We start from the raw sequence: 27,780 nt of genomic DNA, 5'->3' as shown, positions 1-27,780 counted from the left end.
AGGCCCACTGTGCCATGGTGGTATGTGGCCTTGTGGACTTAAGCTGGCGTGGGGGGTTGGCATTTAGATAAATGGCATCACATCGCGTATGGCCGGGGTTTTGGTCCTCTTTCTGTCAGCACGCGGAGGTGGACCTTACTCTCTGTGTATGTGTGCACCGTATCTTGTTTTAACAAGTCCCTTTTTGATGAGCATTTAGGTACTTTTCAGTTTTCTTGGTCAGAATAGAATGGCATCATGAACATGTTATGTTTTCTCTTGGGGACCGTTTCTCTAGACTAAATTTTTGGAAGTGGAACTGCCACAGCTGTTGGCAAAATGAGTTCTGAAAGGCTGTGCCAGTTTCCCTCCCACCCACAGCCTGTTGTCAGCATTCTTTGCCACCTTGATAGGTGACAATTTATCACTGTTTTAATTTATGTGCAATGTGGTAACAAGTCTGCCATGAGGAAAACCAGCAAGACTTATGATTTTTATGTTTGCTTTTCTGGAATTAGGCTTCATTAGCTTTGGTTGCACTTAGTTACCATGAAATAAAAAATGACTGTTGCTTTGGAGCTGTTGTTTCTACTCTGTTCCCTGTGATGTCTGTGCACCTTAGATTTTTCTGAGTGTTTTCATCACGTGTCCCCTGATTTGCCCCCTTCCCCCTCCAGGAGCGGTTTCAGTTCCCATCCCACGTCACAGACGTGTCCGAGGAGGCGAAAGACCTCATCCAGAGGCTGATCTGCAGTAGGGAGCGCCGGCTGGGACAGAATGGGGTGGAGGACTTCAAGAAGCACGCGTTTTTCCAAGGACTGAACTGGGAAAATATACGAAACCTGGAAGCCCCTTACATCCCGGATGTGAGCAGTCCTTCCGACACGTCCAACTTTGACGTGGATGACGACGTGCTGAGGAACGCTGTAAGTGCAGCGGCCGTCCCCGTGTTGCACCCCAGGGGGTCTGCAGCGCACAGGGTCGCTCGCCTTGGAGGTGGCAAATCTTAGAACTGTGCTGGGCTCCAGAAGTTTTGGCAGTTGTCTCAAGAAAATGTACCTTTTATCCCAGCCTATGGCTTGGTCCTTAACATCCCGTTTTTAAAATGATGGGTTACTCAATTTGAGTAAAATGGAGTTATTAAATAGCTGTTTTGTTTTAGAATTCATCAGAATTACTTTTATCTTCATGGCTTTGTACCTTTGCGAAACAGCGTCAGGTACGTTATCACATTAGAACGTCACTTCCGTTGTCACCACTGCCAGGAGCCCGCCTGCGGCCCCACAGGTAGTACGTGGGCCTCAGGGTTTCTGGTCCTTCTCACTGACCCTGTGCGTGAGGACGTCCAGACTTCCTGCCATCACGTGTGTTCAGCGTGTGCGTGAATGTTTCCTTATGCCTCAGGAAGTCAGGAGTGACAGTGGTGATGGGCCGATTTTGAGTTGCTGATGTTTCAGGTCGTGGGTTTTTCAAGTTGGGATGTGGCCCTGGGACCCTCTGGTGTCTGACCTTTTCTGTCAGGGCCTCTGATGCACTTGTCAGTATACCTTTGGCCCCCAGAGAGTTCTGCTCATGTGCTGTAAAACTATTTTGGCGTCATCAAACTCAGCCTTATTAGTCTATACGTGTGTCTTTGTTTGGGGATAGAGAAACTGAGGTTTCAACCAAGTAAAAGAAAAATCTTGATTATTCCCTACAGACTTTTTCTTAGTAAAATAAGAGCTGACGTTTAGATGATGTGAGAAAAGTATTATCATTGTTGAAAGGATTTTTCCTGGACTTCAGAGAAACTGTTTCCACACTGCAATTCTCCAGATAAATAACTTTGCTTTTATTTTTAATAGAGAAGGACCCGCATATTGAAAAATAGAGTTGTAGTAAACCTGTCTAAAATAGTCCACCTTTGGGTTCCAAACGCTGCCTCTTACCTTGGCCTCTGTTTCAGGCCAAGAACCCAGAGCCCAAGCCCCTGCCCCGGGTCCCCCACTCCTCCCTGCCCAGGCTCACGGTGAGTGGGGATCCTGCCGCTTTAGAAGGTTCACAGTCAGCAGCCTGATCCAAGTTGGACCCGTGCCATTATGATCATCAGAAGCAGTGGGTTTATCCCCTTAACTGCGTCACGCTTTGGCCCCTGCCAGGAGCGGGAAGTGGACCTGCCGGTACCCGGCCCCATGCAGGTGGCACCATGGAGGCAACATTCCAGAAGCGCCCTCCGTTCTCCCCGCTGCACTCTTGAGTTCATCCTGGGGTAATACTTTTTCTCCCTTGTTTGCCATTTGTTTGAACATAATTTCGTTTATGTTGTGTGTGTTCTTGCGCAGGAAATATTACCTCCTGGTTCTCATACGGGCTTTTCTGGATTACATTTGCCATTCATCGGTTTTACATTCACCACGGAAAGGTATGTCAGCATTTATCGCTCAGCTGCAGAGCAGGAGCCTTCCCCCCCGGGGGGGTGAGCAGTCCGAGTGCTGAGAGGGCTGTGCTTACGGGAGCGCCAGATGGCTTTGTCCTTTAAAAGTGCACACCTGGTGCTGCACGTGATGCCACGTATAGCGGGGTCGGCAGACTTTCTCCATAAAGGGCCTGGTAGCACATACTTTAGGCTTTGAGATCTCTGTTGTATACTTTTCTTTTTTAACAACCCATTAAAAACGTAAAAACTATTTTGAACTTATGGGAGGTACAAAAGCAGGCTCGAGAGGATTTGGCCCTCGGGCCATGGTTTGCTGGCGCCTGATCTCTGTAGGCCATCGGCACTGGCAGGATTTGTGCCGATGGGACATCAGTGGCTGCAGTTAGTGGCACGGTGTCCATTCGCGCCCGGCTGAGCGCCATCTTCATCAGGGTTCCCACTCGCTTTTGCAGGGCTCTTAGCCACGGCCCCGTCGCTCCCATGGGTGGGGCTGCAGCACAGTCCCCGCCAGAGCTGAGAGAACGAGCCCCACGTGTGGCTCCAGCCCCGGGAGCCCCGGCTGGTGTTTGTCTGCGTCGGCCTCTGTCTCGAATGGGCCTCTGGCAGACTTGCGTTGCCGGAGACGCTCTAACTTGCTTTTAAAAGGAAACTGGGCCAAGAAGAGAGGGGTTAGGAAGAAAGGCGGGTAAAATAAAACAACTGGAGCTGCCACGGTGCCTGAAGTGATACAGATTCCTTGCAGAAGAGGGTTACTTGTGCTCAAGCTTGTAGAAACTCTCTTTAGGTGTGGATGCCGGAGTTAAACAGCACGTAAGCCAAAGTTACGGTACATGCCTTCCAGCCAAGAAGGAGGCGTTCCAGGGCGTGCTGGGCGTGTTGATTTATTAGCCCCTCTGCAGAGGTGCTAGACCTTCCACTGCATTCGGTTCACTGGGTGCTTATCACACCTGTGGATCCCAGCCCCGTCCCCGCGACCAAGGCTCAGGTGTGTTGGGTTGGGTCCAGGGACCTCCTCCTGGAACGGACCCCGGACCCCGGCAGTGCCAGCCGGCACAGCACCCTCGGGCCACCTTTGAGAAACACCAGCCAGCCCCTCCTGTGAGTGTGTGTGTGCTTGTGCGTGCACGGTGGGTGCCTCGCTGCATGCATTGTAGGACTCAGAGACGTCCCTGACGTCACTGTCACGTTAAATGCAAGAGGAACTAAGTAACCTGTCCCCGAGTTAAGCTCTGATGGAGAGAACCATCCTCGGCCTTAGTCTGTGTGTTGTGAGTCGGCTGGTCGTTGGTGAGGAGCTTATCTGTGCTGGTGAGAGTGCTGGAATTGAAGGAACCTTACAGGGTGTTCAGTCTTCGGGGGAAGATGAGCCCCGGAGGGTTGAAGGAACCGTCTCCAGTCAGCGTGGAGCCAGCGTGCCCTCGCCGACTCACTTCGCTGCAGGCTCCAGGGTGAGCGTCCTGGGAAGCCTCTGCCTGAGCCCAGCCAGGCCCCACCAGCCCAGCTCCTCGTGCAGAAGGCCTTCTCTTTTCAGTGTCTGGTTGAGTGGACGCGATGATTTAGAAGTTATGCTCTGTACTAACACAGCATTGTAAATCAACAGTACTTCAACAAGAAAGAAAGAAATTAACGTCCCCTCCCCTGCAGAGGCAATGTCTCTGACCAGCTCTGAGGGCGTCCCTCTTCGCTGCCCGTTGTCACCCAGTCATTTGCAGGAAGGAAGACTCTTGTCTAATTTTGGCTCCATAAACAATAAAGTCTTTTCACAAGTGTTTTTGTTTGCCAATTTAAAAAGGCTTATCTTTTACCCCAGGAAGTTTTTAAATGCTAATGGAATCACTGTAAATTCTCAGTAGATCAGAAAACCCTGTTGCTTTATTTGCAGCTGTTTTTCTGACCGGGGCTCTCTGAAGAGCATAATGCAGTCCAGTACGTTAACCAAAGACGAGGGTGTGCAGCGGGATTTGGAGAACAGCCTGCAGGTTGAAGCCTATGAGAGGAGGATCCGGAGGCTGGAACAGGAGAGGCTGGAGCTGAGCAGGAAGCTGCAGGGTGAGTGGCAGCGGGGCCTCTGCAGTGGGGTCTGCTTGCCGCTGCCGTGGGCCTGCACTCATGTGTGTCTCTTCCCCAGAGTCCACCCAGACCGTCCAGTCCCTCCACGGCTCGGCCCGGGCCCTGGGCAGTTCAGCCCGGGATAAAGAGATCAAAAAGCTGAACGAAGAAATCGAACGTTTGAAGAACAAAATAGCAGGTAAGTGTTCTAAAGTCAAACTGCTTAGTCTCTGTTCTTGGGCATTCGTCTCTGCCAAGAAAATTTTCAGAGTCCTTTTCATTGGATGGAAAAGCAGGGGAAAAAGGTTAAACTTTAGCAAAGAGTTCTGGTGTTTTGCCAGCTTATTTAAAATCATTTCTCCAACTTGCTTAACTCTAATACTATAATGTTATAGTTACAGCTAGAATCAGTTCTTAATATTTTATGCATAAACTCTCAGAATATTTTGCATTTCTCTCTCTTAATTCTCCTCTTTGTCACTCTAAGACAGAATTGCCGTAACTTTCCTTTCTGAAGCTTCCCTCAGTGGCTGTACTCACTTTCCAGTGTTTTAGATGCTGGTTCTATTGTCACGAGAGTGTGTGTTTTGTGGTTCCTAGGTTATCAGAGCTTCCTGAAGACTCAAGTCACCTTTAAGTCTTAACCGTTTACCTGACACCTGGTTGCTGCTGCACTTGACTCTCATCTCAAATCAAACCCGAGTCAATTGCCTTCTGTCTGTTTCCTATCTGGGACCCACTATCCCGATCCAGAAAAGGGCTTCCATTGAGTCCATTACTTACTAAAACCCTCCTGCACCACTCGGCTGCACTGTGCTGGCGCACACAGGGAGCAAGGGCGAGACAGAGAGGCGCATGCCGCCCTGGGGCTCACGGTCCCGGGGAAGGGTGCGTAGACAGAGGGGCAGAGCCAAGTCTGCTGGGTCTGCTCAGGTGTGCAGGCGGCCATGTGCGTGCCTGAGAGAGAATGTCAAAAAAGCCTCGAGGGCATTTGGGATTATTAAATAATTCCCTGTCAGTAGGTCAGATCACAGAGTTTTGCATGTAAGGGAATACGCTTTCTTTTCTCTTTTGCTCAGATTCAAATAGGCTCGAGCGACAGCTTGAGGACACGGTGACTCTTCGCCAGGAGCACGAGGATTCCACGCATCGACTGAAAGGCCTGGAGAAGCAGTACCGCCTGGTGCGGCAGGAAAAGGAGGATTTCCACAAGGTAGTCAAGAGGCCTCGTTTGCGTGAGAGAGGCTTACGTGATCTTGCAGAGTGTGAGGTTGAGTCCGTGTGCGTGTTCGAGGATGTCCAGGCCCCTCGCCTGCGTGCAGATCCTGGCCCCTGCTGCCGAGGCTCACACGGAGCCCAACTGGCGCCCGGTTACCGTGGGGCCAGTCGTGGTCGCGGGTGCTCTTCAGCGCCGTGGCTCCACGGGCGCACTTCCCGGTCGTCGTCTTTAACCTCGGACACGGGCCTGCTGAGCGGGCAGCATCCCCGTGTGAGGGCTGAGGGCTTTCCCTGCGCTGACCCAGCTGGCGTAGGGCGCGTGTCCTCACCCGAGCCAGAGTCCCTGTCCTTCCTGCCCGGACTGCAGCTCTGGCAAGGCTTTGCGAAAGAGGCCATAGCTCCTTTATGACATTGATTTTCAGTGAGACACTTCCAGCTGTGTCCAGACAGCAGTATGTTCACACCGGTGAGGACCATGTTTCCTAAGGTACACTCGGTTGTTGACCCTGTGGTTGGGGTCTGTTTTCTGAATCGAGCAGGATTTCCGTTCCCCGTGGTATCGTACCACCTGCAGGGCTTCGTCTCAGAGGCGCAGGTGGGCTGGAGAAACTTGCAGTGGGCGGGTCCACAGGGGCCTCTCTTCCCTGTGGCGGGAGCTGCCCTCCAGCCTGCTCAGATCCTGCTGCTTCCAGCCGCAGGCCAGCAGGTGCCACGGTGACCGAGCAGCCCAGTTGTCAAGGGATCGGCTGCAGGGAGCAGATCGTTTTTATACGGTTCTTTACTTTGATTGAAATCTTAAGCACTTCTGTATATAATGTGCTCTTGTCTGATCTGCTGGGTTTAAGTAAGCAGATTGGCGACCAGATTCGCGCTTGGTGATTGCGTGGATGACACAGGGGAGAGGTCGAAATTCCTGGGCCAGACTTGCCTCTGTGAGCAAGCTGCTCACATCATAGGAGGGTCTCACTGGTCTCAGGTGGGCTTCTTCAGGCTGCGCTGGGACAAACAAAGGGCTTTTTCCAGGAAGGTCAGTTCTCGGGGCTGTGGCTACAGCCTGTAACCAGATCTGCTGTCACTTTAACCCCTTAATACTGTGGAAGACAGCGCTTCCCGCCTTCCAGTCCAGTCCTCGTTAGGCAAACGTAAACCATCTGTAATTTAACTCTTTTGTGTTCAGCAATTAATTGAGGCTTCCGAGCGGTTGAAGTCCCAGGCCCGGGAACTGAAAGACGCCCACCAGCAGCGGAAGCTGGCCCTGCAGGAGTTCTCAGAGCTCAACGAGCGCATGGCCGAGCTCCGGTCCCAGAAGCAGAAGGTGTCCCGGCAGCTGCGGGACCGGGAGGAGGAGGTGGAGGCGGCCGTGCAGAAGATGGACGCGCTGAGGCAGGAGGCCCGCAGGGCCGACAAGAGCAGGAAGGAGGTAGCTTCTCGGGGCTTCAGGGGATGCTGGTGGGGCGCCTGGGTGATCCCAGTAAAACAGCTTTGGGAGCTTAGGCTGCGTCACGTAAATCACTTGAAGATACAATGGATCTTAAATTTCACGTGAAGCCAAGTAGCCGCTTTGCTAAGCATCTGTTTTGTAGCTCTCAGCCCTTGTTCCCTATTTGTGAAGTTATTAAAAGAAGTTCCTGTAGTACTAAAATTGTAAAGCCCAATAGAGGGTATTCACGAACAAGACATACCATAGAAACACGTCATGATGTGACGCAGCATGGCTTCAGGAGACACGAAGGCTTCTAGGTGCGCAATGCCGCTGCCCCAGAGCAGCGGTCCTGAGACTGGCTTCGGAATCCTTGACACTCAGAAATCACTGAGGGCCCCGAAGGGCTTTTGTTTGTGTGGTTATAGGTCTTAGTGTTTACCACGTTAGAAATTAAAACTGAAAAAATGTTCAGTATAACAACAGATTCATTACATGTTAACATAAATAACATTTTTATGAAAAGTGACCAGTTTTTTAAAATATAGTGAGAAGTGTGGCATTTTTAACATGCTTATGCCTTTCTTTAATGTCTGACTTAATAGAAAACACCCGGGTTCTTATATCTGTTTCTCCATTGTCTGGAGCAATACGCTTTTTTGTATAATGTACATGAAGAAAGCCCAGCTCCTAAGGTAGGGACTTAGAAGGGGAAGGGCCTTGCAGACCTAAAAGGGCCTCAGGACCCCCCTTGAACTGCTGCCCGAGATGATTTCAAACGTTCTGTTACCAACAGGCAACACGTTGGCCACAACCCTTCCTTTAACATTCTGTTGGGTTTACTCGGTAAACTGAGTGGGAGGCGCAGAGCATGTGCTCCTGTTCCTTCATGTCCAGGGCTCTTTGTCCTTCGGCCTCAGAATGCCTGTTTGTTTTCTTCTTAGACAGTTGATTTTGCAACCCCAGTACATTTGTAGTTCTAGCCAACTGTAACTCTTTGTAGTGAACCCCTAATTAAGCATGACCATTCCAGTTCTGGGTGAAATGATACTGTGTCTGGGGTTTGCTTTAAAATGATTGGGGAGTAGCCATGCAGCTGAAGCAGGCCCAGGGTGCTACCTCTTGATGTCGGGTCATGGCACATGGGCTTCATTATACCACACTATCTACTTTTGTGTATGTTTCAAGTCTTCCATTAAAAAAAAATGAATCTGGGACTTCCCTGGTGGCGCAGTGGTTAAGAATCCGCCTGCCAATGCAGGGGACACAGGTTCAAGCCCTGGCCTGGGAAGATCCCACATGCCGCGGAGCAAATAAGCCCGTGCGCCACAACTACTGAGCCTGTGCTCTGGAGTCCGCGAGCCGCAACTGCTGAGCCCGCAAGCCACAACTACTGAAGCCCGCACGCCTAGAGCCCGTGTTCCACAACAACAGAAGCCACCGCAATGAGAAGCCCACGCACTGCAACAAAGAGTAGCCCCTGCTCACCACAACTAAAGAAAGCCCGCGGGCAGCAACGAAGACCCAACACAGCCAAAAATAAATAAGTAAAATTAAAAAACAAAGAAACAAACAAAAAACCCCGAACCTGTATCCTACAGGTATTGGAGTATTTGTTTTCACAAACTGGTATCTTTTCTTGAAATATAGTTTCAAAGTATCAATTTAAATTAGAATTTAAACTTGTTTTATTACTAACCAGCCATTCCAGTTAAGTCCTGAAGTGTATTTCTCAGCCTTTACTTTATGATCAAAATCTGATGAAGAGCGAAGAGTTACAAGGTTTCGTTCGCTTAGAGTTCCTTCTGGGTAAAGGTCTAGCTGCCGCAGTGCAGCTGGTTTGTGTTGATAAAAAGTGCTGTTCTCCTTCCTTAGCTGGAAGCTCAGCTCGAGGACGCCGTGGCTGAGGCCTCCAAGGAGCGCAAGCTGCGTGAGCACAGCGAGAACTTCTCCAAGCAAATAGAAAGTGAGCTTGAAGCCCTCAAGGTAGTGCTCGGTTAGGTCTTTATTCTTACTGAGAGAGCAGACTCTTATCCTTAGCGGCTGCCGGGCGGGAGTCACCTTAAACGATGCGCTTGTCAGGGCTCCAACAAGACCTGGCGTGGGGCGGGGGCGGCGGGGGGCCGGGAACGCGATGTAAAGCTTATGGGAGCTTCTCACCTTTAAAAACCGGGTTCCTTCGTTTCTTTCCTTGTGTAAATGTTTCCGGCAGTCTAGAGCCAGCCCTAGCAAACTGACGCCTCATGCTTTCTCTGTGTCTGGGTTTCTAAATTCGGTGGAGTCAGTTTCTGTAAAAGCTTACAGCCCATGTCCTGCTGCTGGCGGTGGAAGAGCCGGGCTGATGGCCTGGGGCCCTCGTCCAGGGCCAGAGGGCAGTGGGGTGGCTGGGGAGGGGCGGGGGAGCGGGGGAGGGCTGTAGTGGCTCCTCATGGGCTTGGCGAGACTTCAGATCCGGGACTCCACTTTCTGAGCCTGGGTTTCCTCTGTGAAATGCAGACGATGGGTCTTCTCTCGCCCTCACACCTGGCCCGTCCCCCCAGTACACATCCCCGAGGTGTCAGCTTCTCCCCGTCGTATTTGCTTCCACGGGCAACACCTTTTGCCCGGACTCGGCGGCCTGTGACTGCGTCTCCCCGTCCCTTTCTGTGCCCTCTGCAGTCTGCTCTCCACACAGCAGCTCGTTACACCAAAGTCAAAGCTCGTCACGTCGTTAATGCCCTCTGATGGCTTCCCGCAGCGCTCGAATAACCCTGACCTCCTCCCTCGTGCCCCCTGATTCCTCCTGTTCTTCAGACACTTGCAGCTTGTCCCCCTACTCCCCTCACTCAGTGCCTCTGCCCTGGCTGAGCCCCCGCCTCCCCCGTGATGAAGACCTTCCTAGCCTGATGGCTCACTTCCCATGTCACCACCCCGTGTGACCCTGTTAGCAGGAGGGTGCCTGGCACACGGTCAGCCCTCCAGAGAATATTGTTGCGTGAATGAACGGACAGCGTGAGGAGACCTTGAGAACCATTCGTATCAGAGTGTGAGACGGAGCCTCTGGGTCTCAGGCAGATCTGGGCTCACCCCTCCCAGGGCAGACACACACACACACCCCCGCCCCCACCAAAGCCTGCCCTGCAGCTGTTAGAAGGACCGGTGTCTGTTGGCAGGGCAGAGGAAGAAGCGCTTGCAAGTGTCTGCCGTGGTCGGGGTGATGCCTGAGCCTCGAGGAGGGCGCAGAGATTTGTAATTTATTCCAACCTTTATCTTCAGATGAAGCAAGGAGGCCGTGGGCCAGGTGCCGCCTTAGAACATCAGCAGGAGATTTCCAAGATAAAATCTGAGCTTGAGAAGAAAGTCCTGTTTTATGAAGAGGAATTGGTGAGACGCGAGGCCTCCCACGTGCTGGAGGTGAAGAATGTGAAGAAAGAGGTGCACGACTCTGAAAGCCAGCAGCTGGCCCTGCAGAAGGAGGTCCTGGTGCTGAAGGACAAGTTAGAGAAGTCCAGACGTGAGCGGTGAGTCCGCACAGCCCCGCGGCGCAGAGGCCTCGGGCTGCGCCGGGCCCGGGGAGGAGCGTTGGCAAAGTCAGGAACCCCTAAAATCTCTCCTGCCTTCTCAGGCACAGTGAGATGGAGGAGGCCGTGGGCACAGTCAAAGACAAGTACGAACGAGAAAGGGCGATGCTGCTTGAGGAAAACAAGAAATTAACTGCAGAAAACGAAAAGGTGATTTAAAGGATCTGAACCGTCACTTTGTGGATGCTGTAATTTTTTCGTTCTTGAGTCTTAGAAGTTTGGTGTTTTAAGTATTTTAATTTTTAAGTGAAGTAATAATATGTTTGATCTTTTAAGTGGGGTGTTTTCATTTGGTTACAAGCTGCTAATTACCTGAAACCAGTAGCTCTAATCACTTTGATGTTAAGATTCGTATTGAAACGTGACTTAAGTTTGATATGATCAGAAAGTCCACATTGGAAACTTCGTTTGGGAAACTCTCATAACGATTAAAGAAAACTTTCAAAATTCAAAAGGACTTGTAGTTTTCATAATGCTGAGGATGCCCAGTAATGAGTTGTGTGTTACAATTGTTTAATTTCAGCTTTGTTCCTTTGTGGATAAACTCACAGCTCAGAACAGACAGCTGGAGGATGACCTGCAGGATCTGGCAGCCAAGAAGGAGTCGGTTGCCCACTGGGAAGCCCAGATCGCGGAAATCATTCAGTGGTACGTGCACGGCGAGCTCCGCGGTGCGGCCCAGCTGGCGCCCCCATCGTGGTTTCCCCAGCTGCCACCTCCTCCTTCACACCTCACACTGTGTCTCTGAGGTCTAACCGTACAGATCTCGCCTGTTTCCCCCAAATCGGTACCGTCTGGGGGCAGCAGTTCTGTCCCGTGATCATGACATTGGACTGAAGGTGGAGAAACAGCACCACCAAGTCCCCGAGGGTGTGGGTCGCGCTGGCCCCCGCCCCGCATGTCCTGGCTGAAACGGAGGCAGAGCTTCTGGGAAGCACGGCTGCACGAAGGCCCAGGAGCCCCAGAGAGCGAGCTGGGACTGGCCTCCCCTAACAGGGTGTGGGCTCGTCACGGGTGTTGGAGGGTGACATGGCATTGGGCCGCCGTGTCCTGAGGAGGGGTGGTGGGCACCTCTGGCTCACGGGATGGCTGTTCCCCTCCAGGGTCAGCGACGAGAAGGATGCCCGGGGCTATCTTCAGGCCTTGGCTTCGAAGATGACCGAAGAACTCGAGGCGCTGAGGAGCTCCAGCCTGGGGTCAAGGACACTGGTAGGTCTGGGTCTGAAATGCGCACTTCTGTTGCTGGGGGATCATAGGTGGCTCCAAATGTGAACGTGCAGGTAATTCAGTGACGTGGGAGGCTTCTGTGTGGCTGGCATCTTGTCGGGCGTCAGGAGATCACAGATTACTTTGATACCATTCATTCATTTAGCAAATCACTGTTGAGTAGCAGGCTCTGTGGTGCAGTCTTAACTTAGCAGGATGGGATTCTGCCGTCGAGGAGGTTTGCTTTATTAGTGTGTAGGTCTGTCCGTCTGTCCAGCAGCCTGTGTGACTCTGAGCGCTGGGCTGGTGGTGCTGGTCCCCGTGCAGCAGCTCGCGCCCCCTTCTCTCCTCCACCATTTACCCTTGTTAAAATACACATGTGTGAGTTACTTTGTGAATAATTCACAAAGTCAGAATAAAGGTGAAGAGGAACAAAACTTCATTAGGATTCTGGCTAGAATTAAACTTAGTGAACGCACAGTTTTATTCCATGTTTTCCTGGTTTGAAGGTATGTTTACCAAGGTTGGGGGGCCAGTACTTTTGGGTGGACTGAACTGCTGGCCCCCGTCCCACAGGGCCTGGAGCACGTGCGGCTTGTAGACGCTGAACCTCAGGAGTCCGTCTCTGATAGGTTCCAGCTCATCCTTGACCTCTCACTCTTCTTGCGCTTCCGTCACCAAAACACAATACATTTTTTATTTTGTTTTTACTTATTTATTTATTTTTGGCTGTGTTGGGTCTTCGTTGCTGCGTGCGGCCTTTCTCTAGTTGAGGTGAGCAGGGGCTACTCTTGGTTGTGGTGCGCGGGCTTCTCTTGTTGTGGAGCATGGGCTCTAGGCGTGCGGGCTTCAGTATTTGTGGCTCTAGAGCGCAGGCTCAGTAGTTGTGACGCACGGGCTTAGTTGCTCCACGGCATGTGGGATCTTCCCGGACCAGGGCTCGAACCTGTGTCCCCTGCATCGGCAGGTGGATTCTTAACCACTGTGCCACCAGGAATGTCCAGAACACAATACTTTTGAAAACATGGACAGCTCATAATTTTATTGAAAGAAAAACTACCGCTGTGTTCTTTGCTCCATGATTGGAGAACATTTTCATTTTTACATTTACAAACACCAATTAGAATGAGCAGTAAATTTTTTTGTTTCTGTTTTTCTCTTTTCTTCCAGTCATGTTTACAAGTACACTGGCATTTATAAACTGCATTAAATAAAGTTTGTGCACAAACCTCATAAAAGATGAAAGAATATGTCCTTTTAGCAAAATGGGATTGTTGAGATTTTTTTTTAAATTTATTTATTAATTTTTGTCTGCGTTGGGTCTTCGTTGCTATGCGCGGGCTTTCTCTAGTTGGGGCGAGCGGAGGCTACTCTTCGTTGTGGTGTGGTGGCTTCTCTTGTGGCAGAGCATGGGCTCTAGGCACACAGGATTCAGTAGTTTTGGCATGTGGGCTCCAGTAGTTGTGGCTCGCAGGCTCTAGAGCGCAGGCTCAGTAGTTGTGGCACACGGGCTTAGTTGCTCCGCGGCATGTGGGATCTTCCCGGACCAGGGATTGAACCCGTGTCCCCTGCGTTGGCAGGCGGATTCTTAACCGCTGCACCACCAGGGAAGCCCCCGTTGAGATTCTTGTTGCAAAATACAGTGTGGATAGTTCTTCGTGTTGAAGGACTAACTGGATGAGAATGTCCTTAGAAGTGTATTGTCCTTAGAAATGTGTTGTCTGTTCACTTATCCATTCTTGAGAAAGTTCCCCTAGGATGTGGTCCCCTGAGCCTTCTCTCAGCTTATCGGTCCCGCTGTCACCGCTAGATGGAGCCCTGCCCGCTCCTCCGTACACTCTTCTGCTTGTGAGCCATCTCTCTCACTCCGTTTTCTCCTCTTTCTTGTTATGGAGGAAAAATGAAGAATTCTTAACCGTATTCAGTGAAAGCCTTAAGAAAAAGTCTGCAAGATAATCTCTTCAGATTTCTCTTATGCTCTTGAAAGTCGGTGAGATACATTAGGCAGCTCAATAAGAAAATGGAAGAATGCTGTCCTCAAGCTGGTTTATTTCACTATGGCTTCAACCTTCTAGGTCATTACATCATTCTTCCTTTCTGTTATTATTTTAGTGTTTTATCATAGGTAGGAATAATTGATGAGTAATGACATAGTTACTAAGATGATGAAATAGCACAACGTTTCAAGACGTAGGAAAAATAAGGTAACTGTGATCCTAGAATGTAACTTAAATTTGTAGAAGAGTGTAGCGGAGCCCTGTAGAAATCACACTGCAGGGTCAGTTTTATTCTTAGAGAAAAAAAACCCGTCAATTTTATTCTCTAGAAGACCTCTAAGAAAAAAGTCACAAAACTAACATTGGATCCCATGGACTTTAACATCTGAGAGTTGATACTTAAATATAATAAAAGCTTAAGATTAAAAGAAGATGAATTACTTATTTGTTAGCATTAATTTTGTTAAACAAGTAAATAGCTTAAGAATGTATTTTTAATATTTGAACTGATCTCTACAGGATCCCCTTTGGAAAGTTCGCCGTAGTCAGAAGCTGGACATGTCTGCACGCCTGGAACTGCAGTCAGCTCTAGAGGCGGAGATCCGGGCCAAACAGCTCGTCCAGGAGGAGCTGAGGAAGGTCAAGGACATGAATCTCTCCTTTGAAAGGTGCCTGCGGGGCCTTGGGCCACCCGGGGGCGGGCACTGAGTCGGTGTTCAGTTAGACCTAGGTGCACGGGTATGTGTGAGCACTTCACCTCCTGGGGGCTGTGCTTATTAGTGTTTTAAGGAAAAAATGAGAGCATGAGAGTCTGCAGTTTTGTTTGTTTTTTTTTTTTTTTTTTTTTTGCAGTTTTGAAGTGTATGAACAGGGGTACTTGTCGTGCCTGCCCTGCCGCTTTCCCAGGCACCTGGGTTAAACACCCTCCCCCCACCCCCTAACATCTTGACACTCTCTGAGCCAGCACAGAGATGACATGGGCTCTGGGCACTTAAAGCTGTTTATTTTTTATTTTAGCAAACTAAAGGATTCCGAAGCCAAGAATAGAGAATTATTAGAAGAAATGGAAATTTTGAAGAAGAAGATGGAAGAAAAGTTTAGAGCAGATACTGGTAAATTAGAATCAACGCGTCTGAATTTTTTTTTTTTAATTTATTTTTGGCTGCATTGGGTCTTCGTTGCTGTGCACAGGCTTTTCTCTAGTTGCTGAGAGTGGGGGCTACTCTTCATTGCAGTGCGTGGGCTTCTCATCCCGGTGGCTTCTCATTGCAGAGCACAATGGGCTTCAGTAGTTGTGGCTTGCAGCACGTGGGCTTCAGTAGTTGTGGCTCACGGGCTCTAGAGCACAGGCTCAGTAGTTGTGGCGCACGGGCTTAGTTGCTCCACGGCATGTGGGATCTTCCCGGACCAGGGCTCGAACCTGTGTTCCCTGCATTGGCAGGTGGATTCTTAACCATTGCGCCGCCCAGGGAAGCCCCTGAATGATTTAAATACAAACCTTTTTTAATGAAATGGTTTTATTTTACATTTCATTTCTTTTAGGTTTAATAGTTTTTAGTTACATAAAGAAAGCACTTAGCATAATTCCAAAGTCCAAATTCTGAAGTAGAGTTTGTTCAAAGATGCCTTCTCCAAAGGTAGCCACAGTTTTTGGTTTATTCTTCCTTTGTTTCACCTTGAAAATATAAAGCAAATACCTGTAGCTGTATAATTAGACAGTTGTGTCCCCCATGACTTCACAAAGGCCTGCCCTGCTCTGTTCTGTGCTCAGGCGAGGCCACAGCCCTCAGCTGGTCCCGGACCCTTCACCCAGCACAGCACAGCACCCTGCTGGGTGTTGGGCTATTCTGGTCTCTTGCTATCACAGAGTGCTGCGGTGAGTAGCCGTGTGCATATTAGCGTTTTCTGTTTCTGTCCGTGCATTTTGGGGCTAGGTTTCCAGAAGTGGGATTGCCAGTCAGAGGTTAAGCACGCATACACTTAGCCTCAGCAGTGCTGGATTCTGCTCCGACGCTTGTGCATTTGTGTCTCCGCCACAGTGCAGGCGAGCGTTCCTGCCCCAGAGCCTCGCCTACAAAGTGTGATCTTACTCTGAAGGGGTGAGAAGTAGCACCACGTTTGCATTTTTTCTTATTATGAGCCAGACTGCACACCTTTCCATGTGTTTGAGGGCTGTTTGTATTTCTTATTCTGGTGACTTATGTATCTGTGTTTTCTGCCCATTTTTTATAATTCAGGTTGTGGCTTTTTCTTAGAAGCTTTCTATATATTGAGGACTAGAACCTTCTGTTTGACAGAAGTTGCAAATATTTTTCCTAGTTTGTCCTTGTTTATCATGGTTTTTTGCTGTTGTTATTTTTGTTTTGCCAAGCGTAAGGTATTTTTATTGTTTTTTAACTTGTGTGTGTCAAATTTATCAGTTTTTTCCCTTTTTTGAGTTACAGGGCAATACCCCCATGTCCCCAGTTGCTCAAGTAATTCGCCCATGTCTTCCTTTGACGCTTGCATAGTCTCACTTTTAACATTTAGATTACTGACTTATCTGGAATTTACTATGATGTACAGTTTGAGGGGCGGACCCCGTTTTATCCTTTTCCTGTGGCTAGTTAGTTGTCCAGTACCAGTTATTAAAAAGTTCCCCTCGCTACTGATTTCAGATGTGGGTCTTACCATAGCTGAGATTTCATTACCGTGGGCGCGGGGCCTCTTCCTGGATTTTCTCCCCTGCTCATTGTCCATGGGCGATGCCCCCCGATTCTAGTTAGAGACGCTTCAGTGAATCTGCTTTAGCATCTGGTAGGTCTCCCCCCCCCCCATTTTTAGAGATTTCCGGATAGTTTTCCTCGGTTACTCTCTCAGATTTATCATTAACTGACAGAATTGATATCTCGGTGACACTGGGTCTTTGCATCTTAAGTTTTTTACCTTGACTGGCCTCGTTTTGTTCTCACAGGACTCAAGCTTCCAGATTTTCAGGATTCCATTTTTGAGTACTTCAACACTGCACCTCTTGCGCACGATCTGACGTTTAGAGTAAGTAATTGTTTTTTTACAGTGACAGATGAATTGATGAAGAGTTAGAAATCAGTTACTGTGATTTGACTACCTGCAGGGCCGCAAACCCACAGTACCTTGGCCCCGGGCGGTTTAGCTCAGCTGTGCCGATCCTGCAGTTGACCAGGGCTAAACGTGTACAGTTGGAAGCAGTTAGGGTGTTTGAGGCGTTCACAGAGAGGCCCCTCAAGTTAGGTGGAGGGTAAGAGAGTTCTTGGCATCTTCCGGGAGGAAGTCCACACCGGTCTCTGCCTGTGTGCTGAATATTTCAGGCAGTTTTTAAACCACAGGTTCTCACGGTGAAGAATGAGCCGGTCATGTTCCCGTTTCAGTACGGTGCAGCCTCGCCGGGGCGGAGGTGGGTGGCTTGCAAGAATAGTCTGGCCCGGGCCCCTGTTGCGGTCCTGGTGCTGGAGTTCATCGCCTCTGCTCAGGGAGACCCGCCCCGGACAGGAGGAACCCAGAGCAGCCCCTCCAGCTTCGGGAGTGGCTGCTGGTCTGAGTGGATCCCGCTTCCCTCCTCTTCAGCTGCGCATTCTTCACATCACTCTGTGGAGGCAGGACGGTCTCTGCAAAACTGCAGGGATAGGCCCTTCCCAGCAGCCCCGTAAAGCAAGCCGCAGCGGGAAGCTAGTGAAAGGAAATCTCATTAATGGGACTTCTGATGTGTTTGCCATTGCTTTTGTTTTCTAACTTTTTATTAGAAAATTTTAAACCTGCAGGAAAGTTGAAAGAATAGTACAGTGAACATATGTATCTCTCACCTGGCATGGTGCTGCACTTTCTCTCTCTCTCTCTCTCTCTCCACATGCACATGGACCTTTCTCCCCTGAGCTATTTGAGTGTGGGTTGCAGGCATCATGACCCCTAATACACTCAGTACTGCAGCGTTTCTTTCCTGAGTTGAAGACGTTCCCCTGCGTATCCACAGTGCCGTCACCACGCGGGGATGGTTTGCACTGATGCCGCAGCGCACAGCTGCCTTCCCTCCAGCTCAGGAGCCAGAGCTCGTGTCTCTTTGGTCTCCTCTAATCTGGAGCTGTGCCCCTGTCCCCCCCACCCCCCACTTTGTGTTTTATAACATTGATGTTCTTGTAGTGTGCAAACCAGTTCTCTTGTAGAAGGCCTCCACTCTTCCTCTCGATTAGATGTGGGTTGAACATCTTGATGTGAACTCTGCTTGGGAGATGGTGTGTTCTCCCCGTGAGTGGAGGCCAGTTTGCTCAGCACCGGGGACGCTAAGCTTCTTGACCCTTAGGTGGAGGTGGTGTCTGTCAGACGAGACCCCACCCCGGGAAGGGCCCTGGGAGCAATCAGCGGTCCCCGTGGGTTAGCGGACGACTGTGATCCTTGCCTAGATCAGTCGTTAGGAAATCCAGGCGGATCTGTGTTGCCCCCACCATTCTGGGCACACACCTGTTTACATTCACCTGTCAAGAGGGTTTTTTTAGTCAAATTTGTGATGCTGCCTTTTCCCTGAAGTCCTCAGTTTTTAAGAGGCAAATACATGCAACCGTTTACAACCGCGGTACGTGCAGAACCTGCCGCTGCTCAGCCTGGTGCCTCCTCCTGGCCCTGCACAGCCAGACACCGTCGTCGGGGCAGATACAGACTCCCGAGAAGCAAAGACTGGGGTTGTTAATGGGGGGAGGTGCGGACAGCAGTAGCTTTTCTGTAAAACTAGTGGACAGCATAGCGATCCGTGAGGCGGCAGGTGGTTTCTGGCTCAGACCTTGCATCTCCGTGGGCGGCCAGCGGAGCGGTTTCAGCGTGGCGGCAGAGGTTCTGACCTCTGAACCTCATCCTGTGCAGCCAGCACCCCTGCCATTTTCATGCTTTAGTCCCTCACTACCCTGTGATTTAAGTAGGAAGGACACTTACTGATGGAAAGAAAACAATCCTTGGTCAGAGTCTTGAGTGTGCTAGGAGGGTTTCCAGACGTGAGAAATGTCTGATTGAAGCTTCTCCTCTGCTTTCCCCGTATTAAGCTTGCTGTTTATACTAGGAATGTTTGCCACAATGAGTGAATCAGTACATTTTCACGCAAGTTTTTATTGGGCGGGAATGATGGTTTTGTGCCTCCTGTCTGTCGCACCCGAGGGCTCTGTCTCCTCCTCTCTGCCAGCCTCTTGGGAAGAAGGAGGCCGCTGCCCACGCCGGCTACCTGCACCCTCACTCACGTCAGCAGAGCGGCATTGGATGTGCACCTCTCCTCCTCCTTCATTTGCATCCTTTTGTTAATTAACCAACGAAATGAAACTAGTGGGGCTGCTACACGGCTAAAATTAAATTACTTAATGTTCTTTTGCCCTTCATTTATCTAAAGATGGAACTGTAACTCATGTAACACGCCTTACATATGGGAGAAACTTGCTTACATTTGTAGCTAATTGATCTAGCCTTTCCCTTGTGAGTTGCTTACAAGTTCAAATGTTGGAGCACACAGCTGTGTATGTGTTGTTGTGTATGTGCTGCCTTCCCATCTGAATTTGGCTCCCCAGACAGCAGCCTAATTAATTCCAGCCATAGGAAAGTGCTTCTCTGATTTGGTTCAATGGGATTTCGATTCAGAATGCAAGCTGTAAACTGCTCTCGTAGGCACCTACCCAGCCACTTCTGTGTCACATGTATGAAGCTTTGTAAACCGTGTATGTGCATCTGTGTAAGTCGTAATTGCTGGTGGTGAGGAAACGTTAGAATCAGGAACACTCATGGATGTGAAGTCATTTTCAGGTGGATTTAGAATGCAGCTTGAGCTTCAAAGTGTGGGAGTAAATTGGGAATCTTGAGTTATCAGAACAGAACATGACTTCCCTGTGTCATAAAGCTTCCAGGGAAATTCCTACTTCTGGTCACAGGTCCATAGACTTTTTTTTTTTTTTTTTTTTTTTTTTGCGGTACGAGGGCCTCTCACTGCTGTGGCCTCTCCCGTTGCGGAGCACAGGCTCCGGACGCGCAGGCTCAGCGGCCACAGCTCACGGGCCCAGCCGCTCCGCGGCATGTGGGATCCTCCCGGACCGGGGCACGAGCCCGTGTCCCCTGCATCGGCAGGCGGACTCTCCACCACTGCGCCGCCAGGGAAGCCCCATAGACCTTTCTTGACGTTAGTACGTTTTCTCGATCCCCGAGTTGGGGTTATGGAGCACGTGGCTGCTTGATCTCAGGGCTCCTGGGTGCACAGTAAAATCACTGCTGACTGACCTCAGAGGGTTGGCAGCTCCTGTTCCTGCCCTTAAATGGCTGGGCCGGAGGATGGGGGGGTCCGGGCTGCAGTTGGAGCGTGAGACCTTTGGCAATTGTTGTGACTTGTCAGAGTCCACCCTCCCACGCGGTCGCCACCCCAGCCTTAGAACGCCGGGGGCAGAGGCCTCGGAGAAGGTAGGGCAGCTGTGAGTGAGGTGGGGTCCGTGGCGGGACGTCCCAGGACTAAGGACCCGTGCTGGGACCTTAGGTCCCCAAGGAAATGCACTTTTTAAATAAAGAACATGTAGTTAGAGTCTAAATTCTGCAGAATAAGCTCTTTTATTCCCACAGTATTTCTCTGCCTTTGTTTTCACAGACCAGCTCAACTAGTGAGCAAGAAACACAAGCTCCAAAGCCAGAGGCGTCCCCACCAGTCTCTGTGGCCGCAACCACAGAACAGCAGGAGGTGAGAGTATTGCCCTGTTGACGCCCCGAGAGCCCTGCGGTCTGCCCCCTGCCCCCACATCCACGCGCCTCACGGGCCCTCGAACAGAAGCTGCCCTGATGCCTCACAGCTTGCCACTCCAAGCCCTGCTTGTGTTTGAGAATTACTGTCAGAGCATCAGCCAGATGAGGGCTGCTTTGACAGGTGTCTCAACAATCTAGTAAATTAAAATGCAGGACTGTTCATTATTAATCAGTTCTGCTGTGTAAGAGGCGTGCTGAGCTAGGACAGTGCTCACCTGTCCCCGCTTGTCCCCCAGGACGTGGCTCGGGCCCCTCAGAGGCCACCCACCGTGCCGCTGCCCACCACACAGACCCTCGCTCTGGCGGGACCAAAGGTAGGAGGGACCTTGCTCTTCCCCGGGGGGCCTTCTCAGATTTAGACAACTTTTGTGTAAATAAGACGAACTTAGTATTTTCACGTACACAGTAATGTTTTGTTCTGAGTAGTGTGTAATCCAGAAAGCATCAGGACCCTGTGTTTTCTATACTTTTTTTAAAAAATATATTTAATTAATCAGTTTATTTTTGGCTGCGTTGGGTCTTCATTGCTGCGTGCGGGCTTTCTCTAGTTGCAGCGAGCAGGGGCTACTCTTCCTTGCAGTGTGCGGCCTTCTCATTGTGGTGGCTTCTCGTTGCAGAGCACGGGCTCTACGTGCACGGGCTTCAGTAGTTGTGACACGCGGGCTCAGTAGTTGTGGCGCGCAGGCTCTAGAGCACAGACTCAGTAGTTGTGGCGCATGGGCTTAGGTGCTCCACGGCATGTGGGATCTTCCCGGACCAGGGCTTGAACCCGTGTCCCCTGCATTGGCAGGCGGACTCTTAACCACTGCGCCACCAAGGAAGCCCCCTGTGTTTTCTTGATTAAACCAATGAGACATGAGTGCATTTTAATTAGCTGATTTCAGGGTTTAACCTCCCCGGCCCTCTGTCTTCACTCCCCAGACCGCATTTCCTAGTCCACTGGTAACCACTCTGCGCTCGGTGTCCATTAAGTCCCTTCCCCACATTCGTTCCCATTTGTCTGGCTGCACTTTGGGCCTCAGAGGTCCACGTGGTTTATGGGAGGCACTGCTTCCTCCGCGTGAATGGAATTCTGCTCAGTGTGCAGCTTCCTAACTTGTCTTGTTCGTAAACGTATCTTGGAGAGCTGTGCTGTCAGTACGCCCGGGTTCAGCGTAGGTCATGGCTTCGAGGTGTGACAGGGCCCTGGTTTCAAGCTTAGCAGGTGTCTGGCCTTACGTACTAGATGTTCTTTTTTCTTTAACGTAGACATGGTCTTTTTTAAGGCTTCAGTCACAGACAGCCATGCCAGCTAGAGATGGGGGCTTGATTTTGTTTGAGACCAGCTAACGGCTTGGCTTTTGGACTGCGATTCTCGTGGACTCAGGGATCAGACTGCCCTCTGGATTTTGTGTTGGTCACTCCCTTGCTTCCTACAAATGGTTCCACATCTTCACGTGCCCCTGAAATGAATCCTTTCATTTGCCGTGTTAAGCTTCATGGACGCTGGCTGGGCTTCTCATTCCGTTGTCGGTGGCGTCCTGTGTCTGTTCTCCCGACAAGGAGCATTGGGTCTTTCCAGACTCTTGCCGGGAGAAACAAGCTGCTGTGGGTGGCAGCCCACTCCAAAACACGGCCCAGGCCAGCCCCAGAGCCTCTGGCAGGCAAGGGGCTCGAGTCACCACGGCGCCCCAGCCCGGCCAGCGTCGCTGGTGTGGGCGGCGAGGGTCCTCACTGAAGGCTGCACATGTGGACTCATTTTCTGGCTCAGGCTCCACGCGTGGGGTCACGCCGGGAGCCGCGCACGTCGTGGTGAAAGCGTGTGGCTCAGCTTTTCCAGGGTGCGCTGCAGTTGTTGGAACGCTTGGTTACAAGCAGACATGTCCCCGGTCCCCACCGCCCGTGTCTCACCACGTTGACTTTCTTCCTGCAGCCGAAAGCGCACCAGTTCAGCATCAAGTCCTTCTCTAGCCCCACGCAGTGCAGCCACTGCACCTCCCTGATGGTGGGGCTGATCCGCCAGGGCTACGCCTGTGAGGGTGAGTGCGGCCTGCGGGCCAAGAGGGGCCGGGCGTGGGAGTCACGGTGAAGGCCGGCAAGGCCAAGGGCAGCCTAGCCGTGAGGGGCCCAGGGCACATGCTCCTTCTCTGGCTTTACAAGTGCTCGGTGAAGGTCTCTGAGTTGAGATCATGCTGCAGTGGACAGCGCGCTGCTCTGGGGTGACCAGGGTGTCTGTTGGTCCTTGTTTGTTACAAAAGGTAACATCCACGTCCCGTCCACATCCGTTCTCCTGCAGGATGAGGAAAAGCAGAGAGTAAAAAGAACTTTACGATCTTCCACTATCAAGTCATTTAGAGATAAGCACCACTGTCTGGTCTCTTTTCTGCTAGTTTGTCATTGTTAGCATTTTAGGCCTCTGTGTTGTGGTCTTGCCCTGCGCTGGGGCTGGGCGGGCATGCGAGGCCAGCCGAGGTCCCGCGGTGAGAACTGTGACGAGCCTGGGGCCGGAGCCCCCGAGCACAGGCGCCAGCCCCCCAGCGGGTACTCGTGAGCGTGTGGAAGCGTTGCCCGATGCCAGCGCACCTGAGCGTTGTAGGAACTGCGCTAAAACCGTCTCCTTCCTGGGGCGCCACGCACGCCTGAGGCGACTGCTGCTGTGGGGGCGCAGGTGTGACAGTGTGTTCTGTGCTTTCGCAGTGTGCTCATTTGCCTGTCACGTGTCTTGCAAGGACAGCGCTCCCCAGGTGTGCCCCATACCCCCCGAGCAGTCCAAGCGGCCTCTTGGTGTGGACGTACAGAGAGGCATAGGAACAGCCTACAAGGGCTACGTAAAGGTAGGACGTTCCCCCCGCTGCCTGCCCAGGCAGGCGACCCAGCCTGGTGACCCACGGCCTTGCCCAGCTACCCTGGAAATTGGTCCCTTTGCTGCATGAAGCGACCCACATGCCGGTCCTGGGAGCCCTCTGGTCCTGGGAGCCCTCCCCTCCTGGGGTCCTGAGGGACCCCCCGCCCCAGAAACACACTCAGCATCAGCTGGGGCCTCTCTTCCCCACGTCCTGGGCTGATGCACTTAAGGTTTCAAAGCCAAGTGCCATTTGAAGGTGCTGTGCCCGGCCCGGCATTCCACGCTGCTCCCCGTCTGCTGTGGGCATTCCACGCTGCTCCCCGTCTGCTGTGGGCATTCCACGCTGCTCCCTGTCTGCTGTGAGCACACCCATTCGTTGAGCTGTCTGCACTGTCCCCTGCGCCACCTTCTGTCATGGGCAGAGCCCCTCCCCAGCACTGCCCGAGTCATCCTGGGCCCAGCCTGGACTGGCCGTGCAGCAGCTAGGAGCGACCACTGCACAGCAGCCGCCTCCACTTGCCGTTGTCCGGCCCAGAGGAACATGGTTACTTTGATCTGCAGGTCCCCAAGCCGACCGGGGTGAAGAAGGGGTGGCAGCGGGCCTACGCAGTGGTCTGTGACTGCAAGCTCTTTCTGTACGATCTGCCCGAGGGCAAGTCCACCCAGCCTGGCGTCGTGGCCAGCCAAGTCCTAGACCTCAGGTCGGTGTGGTGTAGTCGATCCTCGTTCTAGGAGGTTTACTTGACTTACATGTCTGAGAATGAGAGTTTGTTGCCTGGTAGCCTTTAACCCCATTTCTACCTTCACGCCCTTAGTTATTGGGCAGCTCCAAAAACAGGTGCCTGCTAGAAACTTTCCTGCTGTGAATGTTTTTGCCCTGAAAGATTTGCCAAATAGGCATCTAATACGTACCCAAGAACAAGTAGAAAAGATCCCCGAGACACACTGACAGCCTGAGGTGGTCTGTGCTCTGTCCTCGTGAGCCCTTGTCTTCGTGTGGCCACAGCGTTTGCTGAGTGGCACCGTCTCATAGGGCTTCCATTTCTAGTCAGATGCCTTCCTGCCATCCACATACAAAAAGGCACAGCACCCTTCCCTCCCCACCTTCTCTGTGGTTAACTCTGAAATGGACATAATAGCAACGTCGTGAGGTACTAGGGTTGTTGGGAAGATTAATTAAGCAAGTGAATAGACAGGGTGTGCTTAGCTCAGAGCCTGGCGAGCGGAGCTATTGTCGCTGCTGCCACGTCCTCTCCTCACAAGGTGGAGTGCCCGTCCCTCTGTCACCCACCCCCAGTGCCACACAGCATGGCACGTGTCCGGGGCTAGGGCCTGGCCTGGAGCTTCGTTCTCCAGCATCGGTCTTCGGGGGGCCCACGGGCAGGGGTGAGCAGCTGGGCACCTGCAATGTGGGAGCGGCCCCGGGCGACCCTGCTCACCCCTCGCTGCACACAGGTGTGCCCCTGGCCCAGCAGTGACGAGGCCGCTGGCAGGTGTCCCGAGATGAAACGCTGCCCGTAGCCCAGGGTTTAGAGCGAACTGGAGGTGATTCCGTGGTTATCTCAGCACATTTTATTCCCGTTTATAGCCAGGTACAGGCCAAAGCAAAGAGGTGGTATGTTTGTACCTGTGGAACAGTCTGGCACAGTATAGAACAGTGTGACTCAGGAAGGTGGTTTTATTCTCAGTCATCCGTAATCACTGAAACGCATGCAAGATTCTTGTCTTTTGTTTGTTGCCTTTGTCATTATAAGCGTTTTCTTATCCTGGTGGAGGCGAGGAGCCTCCCTTGTATTCTAGAAAGTATCCTTTTTCATACCGTTCCTAAAGGGTGGAGGACAGAGTCCTGTGTGCGTGCCTCTTTTCTGATATTCTGAATGTGTTATTTCTTACCAGAGATGAAGAGTTCTCTGTGAGCTCAGTCCTGGCTTCAGACGTCATACACGCTTCACGCCGAGATATTCCGTGTATATTCAGGGTATGTTTTCTTTCCGATTTTTTAGAGACGTTTCATTAATGATAAAAAGTCCGTAGGGGGACTTCCCCAGTGGTTAAGACTCCGCAGTTCCCCTGCAGGGGGCACGGGTTCAATCCGTGGTTGGGGAACTAAGATCCCGAATGCCACGTGGTGCGGCCAAAAAAAAAAAGAAAAAATCCATGTGGTTAAAGTGAAAAGAGTGTTGTGAGCATTTCCTTGTCTTGTAGCAAGGGGCTCGCGCACATCCAGAGCGGACCTCCCGTTTCTCCAGATCCTTCACACCTGTCGATGTGTCCCGTGTCGCCCGTCCCCCTCCCCGTACTGGGTAACGGACCTGCTCTGCACACAGCAGAGCCCTGTCTCCCCAGGGTCAGGCCCTCCCGCTCCGTCCTCCCTTCTCGGTCTGTGTCCCGGCTGCTCCAGTCCAGTGCGCTAGATGCTGGAGGCCGACACACGGTTGGCTACAGATGAAATGGACCATTCAGCCTCCCTCCTGAGGACTTGTTGGCCATTAACTGGAGCAAAGCCGGGGAAAAATTAGTAGACATTGCTTATCAGCGGTCTTGCTGGCTGAGTTGGAGTGTCCCCTGCTGAGCTAGTGTTAGATGCTGTGGCATCAGGAAGCTTCTAAAAGATGGTGGACCCCCTCCCCCTCCACTGGGAATTTTTATAAGGGCAGAGAAATTTGGCCACAAAACCAAGTGTATGGATCACTTTCTGTGAAATCACATCTCTTCAGAAACTGTCTCTGTATACAATACAGAAAATTCTCGTCATTGTGTGCCTAAAGGATGATTTATAGCAACTAAGGTTGTCCCGTGTCCCGGTAAGTGTTTGGGGAGCGCCCACAGGGAAGTCGTTTGTTTGAAATCCTGTTGTCCCTCGACGTGTTCTGAGAGTGTTTCTCAGTTGTGATCAGAGCATTCAAGAAGGCAGCTTTCGAGTGAACAGTGAACCGCAGTTCTGGCCAGAGCCGAGTCACCTGAGCTCTGGCGAGGCCGGGCTGCGGGCGCTGTGTGAGAGCCAGGCTGTCGCGGCCTGCGGGTGGCTGGACCAGGACCCTGGCGGCCCGCAGAGGCGAGCTCTCCGGGCAGCAGCCCCCGCCCTCACCCCTGCAGGCCGCGTGGCGTCGGTTCGGTGTGTCCGGTTGTCTTACGGCTCTTCTCTGTTTTGTTTTCCGTCGTGAAGGTGACGGCCTCTCTCTTAGGTACACCTTCTAAGACCAGCTCGCTGCTCATTCTGACGGAAAATGAGAACGAAAAGAGGAAGTGGGTGGGGATCCTGGAAGGCCTGCAGGCCATCCTCCACAAGAACCGCCTGAGGAACCTGGTGGTGCACGTCCCGCAAGAGGCCTACGACAGCTCGCTGCCCCTCATCAAGGCTGTCCTCACGGCCGCCATCCTGGGTGCGTTTCTCCGCGTCCCGGCTGCCTGTGGGCTCAGCGGTGTGGCCCATTTGAACTGGTAGTTTCTCCGCCGCTTTGGAAGCAGACGGCCCGCGCGCCGGTACTGACCGCTTTACGTTGTTCGCAGACGGGGACAGGATCGCCGTCGGCCTCGAGGAAGGGCTCTACGTCATAGAGGTGACCCGGGACGGTGAGTGAGCCGGACGCTCAGGCCGCCTGCTTAGCGCCACGCGCGCGGGGTCAGTGGTGGCAGCGTGTAGGGTTAAGACAGATCCCCTGGGTGAGAGCAGTAAGTCGCCGTGTCAGAGAGCTTTATAGAGGAAGGGAAAGGCCAGCGGCTGAGGAGAGGAATGCGCCACAAATAAGACAGATGCTCAGTGACTGTCTGCCTCGTGTCCCCCAGCCCTGAAGGCTGTGGGCAGGGCCCACCCGGTGGGTCCAGTGAAATGCAGAGACCAGCCTCGAGGGCGGGTGGTGAGCTGACTGCCGTGTATGTTAGGCCCTTCAGGGAGAGGACCGAGCAGGGAGTCGGGGCAGGGAGAGCTTCCCAGGAGGAGAAATGCTTCCTTAATTCCTGGGTGCACTGAGGCCTTACCAAAACTCGCCTTCCTTTGCTTCAAATTTTGCCCTTTCATTCTTCCCAGAAGAAAAAGCAAAAGTACCCACATGTCTCCCCGCTTCACCGCCCTGGGCCCAGCTCTGGGCGCCTCCCCCAAGGAATAGGGAGTTGCCCCGAGGTGGTGGTGGTGCCTTCCTGATGGGCCTGGGGTCCCGACACAGGCACAGTGGAAGAAGGGTGAACACGTGTGGCCTTGGGATGGTGGCTGCTGCCACAGGCTGTTGTCCCTCGGGGTCCAGACCCCCGGCTCTCGCTCAGAGCCCAAGTGGAGGCCCTGCCCCAGTTAGGGTATCGAGGGTCCTGGGTTGGTCTGGGGGCCCAGTGAGCAGGTGGGAGCCTTCAGC

General features: G+C 51.9%; 2 protein-coding genes across 4 annotated transcripts in view; one reads left to right on the top strand and one right to left on the bottom strand.

Moving 5' to 3' along the window:
* CDC42BPB (CDC42 binding protein kinase beta) overlaps positions 1-27,780 on the top strand; it is a 114,434-nt gene that overhangs the window by 74,171 nt on the left and 12,483 nt on the right. For all 3 annotated transcript variants that reach the window (XR_004045001.2, XM_030883296.2, XM_060295314.1), the window contains exons 8-29: positions 657-905; positions 2,301-2,380; positions 4,278-4,444; positions 4,524-4,643; positions 5,524-5,657; positions 6,840-7,082; positions 8,958-9,068; positions 10,338-10,582; positions 10,687-10,792; positions 11,166-11,290; positions 11,746-11,851; positions 14,365-14,513; positions 14,863-14,957; positions 16,799-16,878; positions 20,459-20,548; positions 20,847-20,924; positions 22,523-22,628; positions 23,287-23,423; positions 23,996-24,135; positions 25,331-25,412; positions 26,601-26,817; positions 26,945-27,007. Coding sequence is in view for 2 of the 3 variants with exons in the window: in XM_030883296.2 (XP_030739156.1) it covers positions 657-905; positions 2,301-2,380; positions 4,278-4,444; positions 4,524-4,643; positions 5,524-5,657; positions 6,840-7,082; positions 8,958-9,068; positions 10,338-10,582; positions 10,687-10,792; positions 11,166-11,290; positions 11,746-11,851; positions 14,365-14,513; positions 14,863-14,957; positions 16,799-16,878; positions 20,459-20,548; positions 20,847-20,924; positions 22,523-22,628; positions 23,287-23,423; positions 23,996-24,135; positions 25,331-25,412; positions 26,601-26,817; positions 26,945-27,007 (2,923 nt within the window). In the remaining variant the exon portion in view is untranslated. The remainder of the gene's footprint in view (positions 1-656; positions 906-2,300; positions 2,381-4,277; positions 4,445-4,523; positions 4,644-5,523; positions 5,658-6,839; positions 7,083-8,957; positions 9,069-10,337; positions 10,583-10,686; positions 10,793-11,165; positions 11,291-11,745; positions 11,852-14,364; positions 14,514-14,862; positions 14,958-16,798; positions 16,879-20,458; positions 20,549-20,846; positions 20,925-22,522; positions 22,629-23,286; positions 23,424-23,995; positions 24,136-25,330; positions 25,413-26,600; positions 26,818-26,944; positions 27,008-27,780) is intronic.
* The window catches only part of AMN (amnion associated transmembrane protein), a 31,776-nt gene continuing 24,220 nt past the window's right edge, over positions 20,225-27,780 (bottom strand). Inside the window, exon 9 of the mRNA XM_060295319.1 lies at positions 20,225-22,879. The gene's annotated coding sequence lies outside the window, so the exon portion shown is untranslated. The remainder of the gene's footprint in view (positions 22,880-27,780) is intronic.

The sequence above is a fragment of the Globicephala melas genome, chromosome 2 (genome assembly GCF_963455315.2).
Source record: "Globicephala melas chromosome 2, mGloMel1.2, whole genome shotgun sequence".
In the NCBI taxonomy this organism is placed as follows: Eukaryota; Metazoa; Chordata; class Mammalia; order Artiodactyla; family Delphinidae; genus Globicephala; species Globicephala melas.
Note: the sequence above shows the minus strand (reverse complement) of the source record. Positions and strands in the feature narration are given on the sequence as shown.